This window comes from Ascaphus truei, chromosome 2, assembly GCF_040206685.1.
Source record: "Ascaphus truei isolate aAscTru1 chromosome 2, aAscTru1.hap1, whole genome shotgun sequence".
Classification (NCBI taxonomy): Eukaryota; Metazoa; Chordata; class Amphibia; order Anura; family Ascaphidae; genus Ascaphus; species Ascaphus truei.
The window spans coordinates 171710394-171724950 of NC_134484.1; the positions used below are offsets into that span (position 1 = coordinate 171710394).

The 14557-nt window shown below is 47.3% G+C and overlaps 1 protein-coding gene across 1 annotated transcript in view; it reads right to left on the reverse strand.

Moving 5' to 3' along the window:
- LOC142486967 (putative 2-ketogluconate reductase) overlaps positions 1-14332 on the reverse strand; it is a 71273-nt gene extending 56941 nt beyond the window's left edge. Inside the window, exons 1-3 of the mRNA XM_075585549.1 lie at positions 13957-14332; positions 13491-13662; positions 1371-1549 (exon numbers count right to left, since the gene is read on the reverse strand). Coding sequence (XP_075441664.1) covers positions 1371-1549; positions 13491-13662; positions 13957-14332 — 727 coding nt within the window. The remainder of the gene's footprint in view (positions 1-1370; positions 1550-13490; positions 13663-13956) is intronic.
- Between the last annotated feature and the right edge of the window lie 225 nt (positions 14333-14557).

A 14557-nucleotide genomic window follows, 5' to 3' on the forward strand; every position in this document is an offset into this window, starting at 1 on the left:
TACAATGTATATTTATATTACTAAGGTAACAGTCTCTATTGTTACAGTTTGCAGCTCAAACTGCTGGGAACATTGGCAACAAATTATCACAAACAGGAAAGTGATGAGATGGGAGAGAATATGTATAAAAGAACTGTTCTGTTTTTTTTATAACCAATATTGAAAGAGTATTGTTTTAAAATAAATAATAATAAAACAATAATTAAAAAAATGTCACCTAAAATCATTAGCGACATGTGCTGGTATATCATTTTATATATGAACGAAAGGAACGAAAAGGCCACCATAGCTTCATTCTGTATATACAGATTATAAAGAGTATTAATGATTTTGTTTTATAGAAAGATAAATATTTACGCTTTATATTAAAATCAAAGAAGTCATAGTAATTACCTTTTTTTCAACCCATTGAACGCCGTCACTTTTGTTGTACTTTACCCTGCTTTTCTATGACGATTACATCTTGACCAGGTGATTGTGTTTTATCCCCCAGCTTTGTTACCTCCCCCAGCCCTAGCTAGGGGCATTCCAAGTTGCTGGATCTGATATTCTCTTGTTTACATTAAATTAATCCATGTTCAGCATTACGCTGGGGTGCCTTTTGCGCTGCTTTTGTTTATACTTTAGATTCCCAGGAGGCTGTTTCAGTTGGTGTTTTTTTTTAACCAAGTGCAGTTTCTCACATCATTCATATTTTTGCATTCGGCTCTTCAAGTTCATAGGTGTGTATTAATAAGTGATGTCATCTACGCTCGTTATGCCCCTGCTCATCTCCTCTGCTCTACCCATAACTGTCTCCTCTCCACCTCTTTCACCTACTGCCGTCTCGCCTTAAACCTATCCCCTCACCTGTGGAACTCCCTCACACTCAGTATACATCAAGTACCTTCTCTCCCCACCTTTTCGACAAACCTTAAACTCCGCCATCTTGAAGCGTTTCAATAGCCCGAGACTCATGGCTACTGTCGTATCACTCCTGCCAACCATTATGGCCAAGCACTGTCATCTAGTGCACTTATTCCCTCACATGCTGTCTCTAAATCTCCCAACATACCACTGAGATTGTAAACTCTCCGGGGCTGGAATGTCCTTTCCCATTGTCTGACTTTGTTTGCACATACAGTACTGTATTGTATTCCAATTTCCAGTGCTGTATTGTCTCTTTTGTAAAGCACAGCATACAGTACATTGGACAGACACTCGGTCTGCATTGGTCTTTAACACCAACAAATTTGACAGTGCAAGGTCTGATGCATGCTTGTAATGTACCATTATGTGCAGTACTTTTCCAACAAAATTGCTCTGAGCCCGCTTTATACAAGGGCCTGATTGGAGATTTTTTTAGTCACACTGCAAAATGAACACAATACCTCTGCTGATGTTTATTAGAGTGGCTGTGGCCTTCATCAATTGTAGCTCCTGTTTTCCGATCAGTTTGTGGGTCTCCGGAGTCAGGTTCACAACAAGCATCACAAAATCAGACTGCTGCAGCAAGTCTGCCATATTACTGCAGTACACAGCCCCGACCGCCAGTTCTTCTTCTGGTTTCCTAATGTAATGAGACACACTCACCATGAGTAGCCAGATGTTGCAAAGATTAGTAACATCTCATCCCCATGTTATCCATACATAGATTAAGCAGTACAGTATATAACTTCTGTAAATAGATCAAGCCAAAAACTGGAGGTAGCTTGACATGTATGTAGCGGTCATGTAAAATGCCTACAGTCATCTCTTCTGTTGGCAGTAAGGCCTGGTAAGTGTGGGCATGCCAGCAGTAATTATGGAGGTTTGCCCTCACACCCTGGTGAGGTGCCCTGTGTAAGGATGGGAGTGGTCACAGACTCTGACTTCCCGGTTGGTGATGTCAGAGTTGTGTCAGCCCCCAGAGGTTACATAAGGCACAGAATTGTGTCTAAAATTAGTTCTAGTACAAGTTCAGCTAATAGGAGGAGGAGTTCAAGTTCTAGTCCTAGTCTGAGTTGCTGGAAAGTTCTGGTTATGTTATAGTAGCTGCAAGGAGACTGTGTCCAGGGACCTGGCACAGGGTAAAGATATCCCGGCTGGGATAGGGAATCCCTATTAAAAGGAAAATTACACCTTTCAAAAGGGAAGCACTGACTCAAGATGAGTGGCTAGAGATTCTACTGCGTGGGGCAGCTAGCCCACCTCAAACAATAAAGATGCTCTTATTCGAACACCCTCTCGTGTACATGTGTGGAGTGAATGTACAGAGGGGAGCACCACCGAGGTGTTCCTCGTCAGGACCATCCCCAAGTGACCGAAGGGACCCTGATGAGGTGGAGGCGCTGCACTGGAATTAGGTGAGAATCAAGACACTACCTCAGCTGCCTGTCTGGACGGGTCCTCCCCACACACCATCATGCGGGAGGCGGCTCAGGGGTACTGTTGCCAACAGGTGCACCACCAGACACTTACACACTGTAATGGGGACCGGTTAGACCACAGGGGCCAATGTGAGATTGGGTGGGTCAGGCCGAGCCAGAAACACCGTTACATTTGGAGGCGAGCTGCTGAGATCAGATCTGTCAACAGGACAGGCTCTAGCTAGGCACACTGGGAAACAGGGAGAGTGTCTGCTGCCACTCTGTGCTGCGTAGGGACGGACCTAGGGGTGGTCAGGGGCTGACGGGATATTGTCAGTTCGCAGGGACGACCTAGGGGCCTGAAAGGAGTGAGGGGTCTGGAGCCGGGCTATAGCTGACCGAGTCACCTTGAGGTAGTGCTAGTTGGTAGGATGCCAGAAGGGATAGCCTGTTAACGAGGTCAGGAATCCTGGAGAGGGTCTGCGCTAGGCTAACCAAGACAGGTAGACGCCCCAAGTACTGCATGGCAGAGCCAGAGTACCTAGCCCATTCCAGACACTTACCATAGGGAGCACAGACTGGGAGGAAGGAGTTACAGCAGACACTGAGAGAGTGAGCCTAGCCTGAGGTAGTGCACATTGAGTCTAGCCTAGGTCAAGTACACATGTGGTGGTGCATCTGAGCAACTCTTTATTGTACTGGTGTGGTGGCTGCCCCGCAGAGCGGAGCCCCATGTACGATAATTGGTACGAGAACGTGGCAACCCAAGAAATGGAGGATCCGCGTGGTGTGGAGAGTCCAAGATGGCGAACAGAGGCTGATGGGGAAGGCACCCGTGGCATGCGCCCCACTGAAGAGAAAACTGTCGCTGAGTTGTCGTTAACTGATCTGCTCTGGAGTGGGGCGGTGGCTGCCCCGTTTTTGTCCTGTCTGGGACACCGAGGTACCCCCCTTGAGGAGTGTGAGGACATTGTAATAACTGGGGTGAAGCACAGTGAGGATGGATGTCAGTGGACGTGCAACCAAATGAATGCTACCTCATCCGGAAAAGATAACCAAAATGGCGGCTCCCGCTTGCTAGGGAGACCGCGTGGGCCAGTCTCAGAGAATGTGGCTGGTGCAGGACTTGCAAAAAGCTGGCCGGGAATGGCGCGAACAGCAGAGCCCCGCCCTGATTGGGGGCATGGCGCGAAAGCTATGGCTGCGCCTACATGGACAGTGACTCACTCGGCCCCTGTGCTGAGTCAACCACTTAGTCTATGGGACCCTCCCCTGATTTCAACCAGGGGGAGTGACTTTCAACTATGGCCTGTGGGAATGCACCCACTGGGCCCAGGGACTGATATCCAGACGGCGCCACTACAAAAAGTAGTTCCGGTTGCGGAAGTGATTTGCAAAAAAGAGGGATATTTTGCACGCAAGGCGGCTGCCAGGAGAAGGCGGGAACTAGCCGCGGGAAAAGAATCCAACTCTGATGAGGAAACTGGCGCGAAAACACAGACCGCGCCCACCAGGACTGAGAAAGGAGCGGTCTTAATTAAGGGGCATGATATTCCCCTGTGGGACCCGCCCATTATTGTGACCCCTGGGGGCAGGTTCCAGCTATGTCAGCGGAGGGAGGAGCCGAAGCAGGGAGTGGCTGGTCCAGCAACTTCCATCAGTCAGTTGCGAGGAACCACTGACCTGGAGAGACCTGTACAGAGAGTGGTCCCTAGCAAGAGAATGGCCTGCTCCTCCACTGTGGGTACCATGGTCTCCACCCAGCCCTACTCGGTACCCGGCGGGCTACTGGTAGTCAGGGTGGCCAACACCGAGACGGTGGTCGGGCTCTGCCTTCAATGCGGGCTGCCCGGAGGCACTGTCAACTCGGCGGCACGTTGCCAACAATGCGGGACATTATACCTATGGCCAATGCCAACATTTATACCCATCCAATCGGCTGACCCCCCGGGGGACCAGGCTAGGCGAGCCGCCGAGTCCCCTGGCGCACTGTGGATAGGGCGTGCGAGTCCCGGAGAAAGGGGACTGGAGCCGGTCAAGTCGCCTGGGTCAGCCGCAACCGAGACAGTCGGGTCACCCCCTGACCGCACAGAGAAGGGAGAATACTCGGACGAGGATCTCCGTGAGCTAGCGGAGGTGACATCGAGGCCCAGGATAGTACCGGGGAGGACGGCACCCCGTGGCGTGAGCAGCTGTCAGAAAGACAGGACGTCCCCCGCAGATCGGCGAGCCGAGAGACGGAGTCCCTCCGCCCCAGAATATGGCGGCGACGGGCGAGAGACGCCTGCACCCCTGCGGATGGGTAAGAGACGTCCCTTCACTTACCTTGCCCCGGCAGACGGTGTGGGAGTAGAGAGGCCATGCCAGGCCCAAGACGCACGTGCGGAGACGGCATCACTTCCGGTACGGACGACGGAGGAGCTTCCGGATGTCGTCATCGAAGAAGAGATCCCGCATGGGGGTCCAACCCAAGATGGCGGCGTTTCCGGTTCCGGGGAGGACATCACTTCCGGGTGGCGACGGCGGAACCACTGGAGAGGACGCAGCAACGCTTCGGCGATCGGGGGAAGGTCCCCGATCACCTCAAAGGCCTGGGAGCTGGATGGATGATCCAAGGACTGAGGAGGGTGAGCTATCCTCATTGGACCAGTCTACGGACAGCCGGGAACGGGTCGTAACCCCGTGGGGTCCAATCGCTTGCCCATACGCCCAATCCCACGCCCTAGCTAAAACCCCTGCCCCAATCACACGGTCCCCGGGTTCCCCGCCTAGTCTGGAATCTGTGGACATACCATTGGGGGAGGAGGGGAAATGGACTGGGGAAAGACAGCGCAGTTGCGCTACAGAAGGCATCTCTCGGGGAAGGGGAGAGTTGAGAAAGGCCGCGGTAGGCCGGTGGCTGCCCCCGGTGGCTCCCGACCCAGTGAAAAAGGCCCAGGGGTCATCCAGGTGGTCTGTACCGCGATCGGCACGGACATCGGGGGTATTTTCCCAGGGGGATGAAAGTGATTCAGGGGATTCACACAGGTTCAAAGAGCACCGTTGGTGGGCCCCACTTTTTGAAGGGTATTCTGCATGGATGGACCGTACTAGGTTTCTCATCCGGAGGGAGGACGTGGTAGACTACTGGTGGGCAGTAGGAGAGTTCACCCCCGAACAGAGGGATAGGGAACTACAGGAGAGGTGGTTCCAGATAGAGCGTAGGGAAATAGCGCCCATGGGTCCCGACACACTGTCAGATCCTGTGGATCCTGATGAACCCCTATCATGGGTGTTACCTGGGAGGGCAGGTAATGCTGATCTGACCAGGGTCAGTAGAGCGGAGAGGGCTATAATAGCCAGGTATAAGTCATCCCACGGGTTGGAGTATCCCTATGTCCCTGAACCCCTCATGGATGAGATAGAGGACAATAGGGACAGGTGGCTCAGGGAGACCATTGAGATGTACTTAGTCAATAGGGGGAGCGCCATTGTAGGTAAGAAGGCCGAGGATAGAATAGATCACCTGATGCGAGTGTGGAGTATAGGGAGGAACATACACAAACATAAGGTGACCTATAGGCCTGAGAGGGGATCGCCTAGGCATTACCATGTCACGGTCCTGGATATGGGTAACAGGGAGGTTAGAAAACCTGACCCAGATCACTATTTTTAGGCGGTACTACACATTACGCGGGTTCGTGGCTGCTGGTCGGGGCGGGCTTGGCGGCATGTACTGTAGACATTTTTTGTTAAGATTATGAAAATTTGTATGTGATGATGATAATTATGTCATGTGTTACAGTGCTTCCTGGAAGAAGGCGTACAAATTTAGGTCCCTGCGAGGACGATGGGATTCACCAGGGGGAGAATGTAGCGGTCATGTAAAATGCCTACAGTCATCTCTCCTGTTGGCAGTAAGGCCTGGTAAGTGTGGGCATGCCAGCAGTAATTATGGAGGTTTGCCCTCACACCCTGGTGAGGTGCCCTGTGTAAGGATGGGAGTGGTCACAGACTCTGACTCCCTGGTTGGTGATGTCAGAGTTGTGTCAGCCCCCAGAGGTTACATAAGGCACAGCACTGTGTCTAAAATTAGTTCTAGTACAAGTTCAGCTAAGAGGAGGAGGAGTTCAAGTTCTAGTCCTAGTCTGAGTTGCTGGAAAGTTCTGGTTATGTTATAGTAGCTGCAAGGAGACTGTGTCCAGGGACCTGGCACAGGGTAAAGATATCCCGGCTGGGATAGGGAATCCCTATTAAAGGAAAATTACACCTTTCAAAGGGAAGCACTGACTCAAGATGAGTGGCTAGAGATTCTACTGCGTGGGGCAGCTAGCCCACCTCAAACAATAAAGATGCTCTTATTCGAACACCCTCTCGTGTACATGTGTGGAGTGAATGTACAGAGGGGAGCACCACCGAGGAGTTCCTCGTCAGGACCATCCCCAAGTGACCGAAGGGACCCTGATGAGGTGGAGGCGCTGCACTGGAATTAGGTGAGAATCAAGACACTACCTCAGCTGCCTGTCTGGACGGGTCCTCCCCACACACCATCATGCGGGAGGCTCAGGGGTACTGTTGCCAACAGGTGCACCACCAGACACTTACACACTGTAATGGGGACCGGTTAGACCACAGGGGCCAATGTGAGATTGGGTGGGTCAGGCCGGGCCAGAAACACTGTTACATGTACATGAAACTTTAATTTTTCTTCTATATTAGTAGATGTAATGCAACTTCCATAAACTAATATAGTGTCTCAATCCGTATTCTCTTGATTTATTTATTTTTTAAAACAAACATCCCACACGTTTTGGGAAGGAAATGTTAGTGTACTTTTGTTTTTTTAATCAAGTGAAACATGTTTAAACTCTGCCATCTGGAGGATTGAAGGAGTCAGTGGAATTCTGCACAGATTTCAGCTTAAAGTTTGTGAATTCAGAACAATTATACATTAGTAGTATCAAATATACTATGATTAAATAATTTCCATTATCAAAAAGGAGATTCCCTCTCCCCCTCTCCCAGCAGGCCAATAATGTGATATTTAAAAAAACAAAAAATATACACAACCACATTAGATTTGGATCAAATATTCATTCATTATTACTTGATTTGTGGCCTAGGTATTCATTAATTCAGAAGGACCGCTATTAAGAAAATTGATATCAGAATGACTGCTTTGTACAGTAGTTTAGAGAATGCGTTTTTGCAATTGAGAGAAGTGTAGGTACTGTATGTCAGACAGACTGATAAGATAAAATGTATTGCCAACTTATCGTCATTTTCTTTTCCTGGAACCATATGGCAGTGGGTATCATAGGATTAACTCTTTAGCTTGGAGTAGGACAGGAAATTCAATTCTGCAGGTAGTACCATAAAAAAAAGGCCCCTCTTACTACCTGCAGAATTGGTTGCTCCCATAGCTGAAAGATACAACGGATGCATCATTAATCATACGGCGTGTCAATATGTCCCCTGTGCCATATGGTGGTTGCCGGAGAGGGGGGGGGGGGGAATGTAATAGTAAATTGGCAATACATTTTTGCTTTTCCTGTTCCCCATGCAGGGGAGGGGGGGACAAAAATGAATGCCAACAGTTTCAACATATTTATTTTAACACTACAGACTTTACGGCCAAAGCTCGCATCAGCGTAGGCCTGAATGTCCAGTCTACCATTTAATAAAAAAGGTATTAAATTACCATACAACTGCCTTGCAGATTTGTGCAGGAGATTCTTCTGCTTTAAATGCACATGGCCCTTGTTGAATGGGAATTTAGACTTCATGGAGGAATTTCCCCTTTGTTTATAAGCTTTCCTTATGCATGTGATGACCCATCAGGATATGGTCTCCTTGGATGCTGCTTGCCCAGTGGGAGGATAAACAGCCTATCTGACTTTCTGAAACTCTGTACCCGGTTGAGACACATTTTTAAACCTCACAACAGACATTGTGTAGTACCTCCTTCTTTTAGTTTCCACATTTGGGCAAAATAAAGGCTATACATTATCCTGGTTAATATGAAATGGGGATACGACCTGAGACAGGAAATTGTAAACTGGCCGCATTACTGCCTTATCCTGGTGAATGGTAAGGAACGGTCCCTTGCAAGATAGAGCTTGCAGCTCCCACACTCTTCTTGTTGACATTAGGGCAATGAGGAATGCCATTTTCCATGCCAACAGCTTCAAAGAGATGTGGCATAATGGTTCAAAGGGATCCAACGTCAAGGCTTCTAGAACCAGAGCGAGGTCCCATGACGGAATTTTACATCAGACTTGTGGTCTTAATCATTTGACTGCTTGCAAGAATGATGAGGCTTTGTCACTAGGATCTTCTCTAGCAGTAACCACAATGCAGATACTTGCACTTTAACTCAGGCCAAGTCCTCTGTCGAATCCTTCCTGCAATAACTAATGCCACTGGGGTGGTGGGGTGTGGGGAGAAACCTTAGTCGTTGAAGCAAAGCCAACGTTCAGTAATACAGTTAGAGACTTTTTTTGCTTCCAAAAAGGTCTGTATGGTTCGGAGTCCCATGGTCCCAAAACTTGCCACTCAATTTCCAGGCCACAACAGCTAGTGTCTTGAGGTGTGGACAGTTCACAGGGCCTCAATATAGTAACCCTTGAAAATTTGGCAAATGCCAAAAAAAAAAAAAAAAAGGTGTTGCCATATTTACTAGATTGTCAAACCATGGTCTCCTTGTCAGTAAGGTACTATTATCTCTTCCTCAATCTTTATTTTCCTTTTCCTTTGTACCATTGCAATAAGAAGAATTGAAGGAAAGAGCTATGCCAGTTTGAAGTGGAAGGCATCACACAGGAATTAAATAAACTTGAGCAGTAGCAGTTCAACTTTGTGATGCACGGTCAGCGGATCAAGTTTAGGTTGACTCCAATGCTCTATTTGTTGAAAAACCTGGCTGAGTAAGGGCCATTCTCAATGGTGAATAGCATTATGACTGGTAATCTACTGTTGTGTTTTGTGACCTTGGTATGTCTGGCTGTAATATTTGCCACAGGGCTCTCTGCCCATGACATATTAATGTGGCCAGTTTCAACCTTTCACTCTGTTTTTCCTTGCTTAGCAATAGATTTTACCATGGTGCTGTTAGACTATTTGTAGAGTTTTGTTTTTCAGCACTCTTCGAAGGCTTTTAAGTGCTTTCTGAACTGCCTCATTTCCAGTAGATTAACTGGCAAGTGGCAATCTTTTGCTGACCACTTTTCTTGTACCACATGATCTCCTCCCATCTGTGCTCCCTAATTTGAGCCATTGCCGTCTGTAGTGATGGGTAGCCAAATGTATGCCCTCAATAGATTTTAGGAGCTTAAATTGTCTTTTGTACACACACACACACACACCTTGGATTGCCGTTCCACTGTTGCAAGAAATGATTTTGTATAAGTCTCATATGTAGCCTTGCCCACATTCAGAGTTGACGTGGACTTTCCAAGGAGTTTCATACAGTCTGCTGCAGAAGTTAAACTTTGTCTTTGAGCTCGTGTCCAAGCCGCAATCTCTAGGGCCTGAGTGCGAGGCAAACAAACTTCTACCGTATACAATCACTCCCTAATTCTTAGGAGTTGAATTTTAAACAAAAACAAGTCCACTAATAAACACAATCTAGCCATAATGTTGTAGACGGGAAATTACTACCTCTGTCTTTCCATAGTCTCTTTCTAGAGATGTATATTTCTATGCCCATCTTTCTTACTTCTGCTATTAGGGGTGTTAGCAACTTTGTGGATGTTCCTGGTGAAGTCACTAAACCAAAATGGAAGAGATATTGTCACGCTGCGCTCACCACAAACAGGACTAAGACCGCAGGGCTGAAGTGGGGATGTATAGGCACTGACCTGCAACCACCCAGCCCAGTACGGAGTGCGTAATCCAAGCCGTGTAGCCAGGTCAGTGTTGGAGAGGTCAGTATTATTCAGATACTTGCCGTGATTCAGTGTCGGAGAGTTGAGAGTGATCGATGTCCGTAAGCCGTGGTCCAGGGTTAGAGACAGTAGAATGGTCGAGGTACATAGCCGAGTCAAAGGGTTGGAGAGAGCAGGAATCCGAATTGAAGCCCAGGTTCAGGACTGGTCAAACACAAGCAAAGGTCAAGGCACAAACTACACAGGAACAAATGAACCGACAGCAGTAAGCACACACAAACAAAAGTTTAAGCTCAGCAATGAAGGAGTGGGAGAACCCAGTACAAGGGCAAGGAGCCAATCAAGGAACAGGTGTGTGAGGGAATTCCTCCAATGGCAGAGCACAGAGAGGGTAGTAGGGGATCCCCATCAGGTGAGTGCATTCCGGCGATCAGCTGATTGGTGGTTCAGTGACGTGCGCGAGGGGTGCGAGGTGCGGCCTGATGACGCCATGGGTGTATTGTGTCCCTGCTGGGGTCGCGCCTCCGCAGGGCTCTATGTGCGTGGGCCTGTACACCTGACGTGCCAGAGGGGTGGGGCTTCGCGGCAGACCTTACAGATATGTACTGGAAATGCTGGTGATCTACTAAAAACCTGAGAAACATCTAAAGCTTTCATGCTACCTCCGTGATGTCTATTGATTACAGTACATTCAATCTTACGGCTTTACTTCTCGTATGGTGTTCAGCAAGACCATTTTGAACTTTACTTACAGGTAGGTATTCAGTTTTCTTGGGTATAGAACTGCTCGAGTCCCCCTGATGCCCCTTACCAGAAAAATCCTGAAATATATACCCATTTACTTTTGTACTTGATATCTTATCACCTTTTCCGGCAGTAGATCTCTTAAAATGATACTCCTTCATTTGGTTTCTTCTTTTGTAGTAGGATGTCTTGACATTATAAATATGTACTTTCTTGGGAACCCTTTGAATCCCAGGTGGCAAAAATAAGAAAAGACTTTAAGGACCCAACCTGTCTTTGAGAATCCAAGCAGCCCTGAACGGAAGTCACCTTCCTCCAACTGGAGACTGCTGAACTATTTTATCTTCAGCTCTTCCTCTGGGGGTCACAAAAAAGGAAATACTGTACCGCTTTGCCTGCCTCTCCAAGATGTTTGCTGACAAAATGGTCTTCCCAGACGTTGACCTTGCTTCTCTAGATTATGTTCTTTCTGCCTGATGAGATATCAAATCTTATTTTTACCTCAGACGCTTAGGGGCTGATGAAGTGATAGATATCACGAAACACGTAGGATTGGCCAGGTTTCCTGCAGTCTGGCTGGTAGCCCAAATTCCTAAGGAGGAGAAGTCCTGGTCCCTCCGGTTGTCCAAAATATTGCTGCAGAGCCTGATCGCATAGCGGGCGATGTCACAGGAGCGCCTGTACTCTCTTCACCAACGGAGTACACTACGGCAGACAGAGGATCTGGACACTACAGGGCCCTCCAGGTGGGCACCACACTTCCCCTTAAAAAGTGTGAAGGCTTTTATTTGTGGACACCATGCGAGTGTAAAACCATATGTATTTATGTATTTTTTTAATTAAAACTACTTCTCTATGAGCGTTTTGTGCGCTTTTTTTCTCTTTCCTTCCTTACATGCATTAAAGGAGGAGCGGAAACCCTCCCGCGGGGAGCAGTACACGCCCGAGATCCCTGGCTCTCACTCAAAATTGGAATATTTTTTCACCACAGATAAGATTTTACCATCTGACATCCAACCCAAAAGTATGGGACTTTACTTTCCAATAGGCTGTTAGCACAGCTGATTACACCTATTTGACATTCACTGTATTATTGATATATTTTTGGATAATAGCTATACCTTAAATGTTGTATTTATATTTGTTTTATATTTTCCTCACTTATTGTACTTTGACCATCACTTTAGTAGCGCATTATTATCTTCCTCTAACACCCTCTCTCCCAACCCCCACCCCACCCAAGGGAGATTTGTGTGTTACTGGTATTTTGGTGCTAACCTGTAGGCTCCCAGGAGACAGAGTCTCCACAAATGTAGTCGGTAGCTTGGAGGTGCAGGGGTCTTTTCTTCAGGTTGGTGCAGCACCTCCATCCTGCAGGGCCCTGCCAGGCAGAGATTCATCCCTACAGGAACTTTCCTCCTAGCAAGAAGCACTCTGGAGTACCAGCAACAATGCAACGTGTCTTATTCGGGGTCTCACAGCACAGACATCTTTACAGCACACATAGTCCTTCTCCCCACAAAGCATTCTGGCCCAGGGCTATCCTTCCTTCTCCTATGGGGAAAGGCAGAGTACTCTGTACTTAGACACACCTCACCCCTTAAGGGGCAAAGCAGAACAGGACTCACTCAGAACTCTCTTCCCCCAGAGGGGAGAGACCAGCCACCACTAGGGAGGGGGCCCTCACCCTTTATACCTGGGGAGTGGTTAATCCCTCTCCCACACTATCTGGACAGGCCTTGCTGACATCACATGCCTAGTCAGCCCACCCCCCCTTACATGAGACTCAACTGCCAGGCTCCTGCACCTGGCTACTTAGTGTCCCTCTGGTTAGCCATCTCACATGCAGGCCCTTGTGCAAGAGACTTAACCCTAGCACTGCCAGCACTTACTAGAACAGACAGTACTAGGGCAGGGAAATTTCGTATCCAGTGGGCTATATGGCTATATTCCCATCAAACATAACCTTTTATGGTACTACCTGCTAAATTTTATTTCAAATCTCAAGCTAAGGATGGGGATTGCCCTACATTGCCTACTGCCATTGGGAACAGGAGTTACTATGGATGCTGTACTTTGTTATTTCATTGGGGATAACCTTGAGTGCCACATGCATTCCCCCCAAGGACTATAGGATTAAAGTTCTCAAATATCATGCGACAACCAGGGAACATGACAAAGGCACCAATTGGGATTAAAACGTTTTCTAGACATGAATTCATCAGGCAAGTGTGTTGGTCAATTTGGGATTTTTATGAACACACACACACACACACACACACACGTGGAGTAGTTACCTACATTTTTACATCATGCATATCATGGGCATCTGTTTACAGGCCACGGCCTAAAACACAAAGCTATCATAAATTACCATATGTTGGTCAGATAGTAATGATACATGGTAGCATGACAGCGGATTTATTCTTGTTCAGTGAAAATGTGCTGGGTAAATTCTATGCGGTATAAAGTGGAATACCTTGAATAAAAGTCTATTATTAGTACTCATACAATAGGGACAGGAACGGGTTAGTTGCAGTCGTGTGCCCCTCACCTCCTCTGCCTGTTGTGGTACAGAATGTTCATTCTGAAAGCTTTAGCCCTCAGAGCAATACTGTAGCCAATACTTCCCATTCCAATGATGCCAAGTGTAGCCTCTGTGATGTCATCACCCACCCAGTTCAGATCAAAATGACTGGTTTCAGGTGAACATGCAATTCGGTTGCCTGTAAGATAAAATGCACACAATATAATTAGCTAATTTGAGACTTGGGCATTTACACGGCACTGGGGCCTAATTTACAAGAGTAAATACTATTCCTTAAGCCCTGAGCTGCTTAACACCTTCACTGCCAGAGAGCCGGCGATACATTACACAGGTGTGCTGCAGGTACTCTGACACTGAAGAAGTCTTGTAGTACATACAGTGCTGTTATAATTAGTTTTTTGCTATACGTGGGTGTAATGAGTAGGTTTCACCTTTTATAATATGTATGATTCTGAATACTGGTTTGTGTTACCTTCCAGTAAATTTTTGGCAGCCGACAACATCAGAGCCATTCCCACGTCTGCAGTCGCATCATCTCCCACGTGTGGTGTGTTGGTCACTTTAATGCCGTAGCTTGATATAAGCTGTAGATCCAGGTGATCCACCCCAACTCCAGAACTCTCAATGACTTTCAGGTTCGGTAGAGACTCCAGGAGCTCGCGGTCAATTTTAGGCATATGCCACCACAACAGGATAACTTGTATCTTTTGGGAATATGCATCCTTATTGTTTAAAAAATCCTTAAAATACACTATTTGGAAGTGCCTTTTAACAATAAATTCATACTGTTCTGGGAATGCACAGGAGCCTCCAGTGCGAGATAACAGAGCATAAGCGAGCTCATCCATTTCCTGCTAAAAACAATAACACAGTGACAATACTGTATGTTTCTGAGCTTTTAAAGATTAGTTTAATGAACAAACGAATTAAAAAAAACAAAAAAAAAAACGCACACCACACGCAGGTTCCTTTTTAGGAGACACAAAAGAAAGAGGAGGTTTCAAATGCCAATTAAACCTGTGAAGAACTCTCCTGCAGGCCACACCCGCAATACACGAGAATCGCTCAAAATA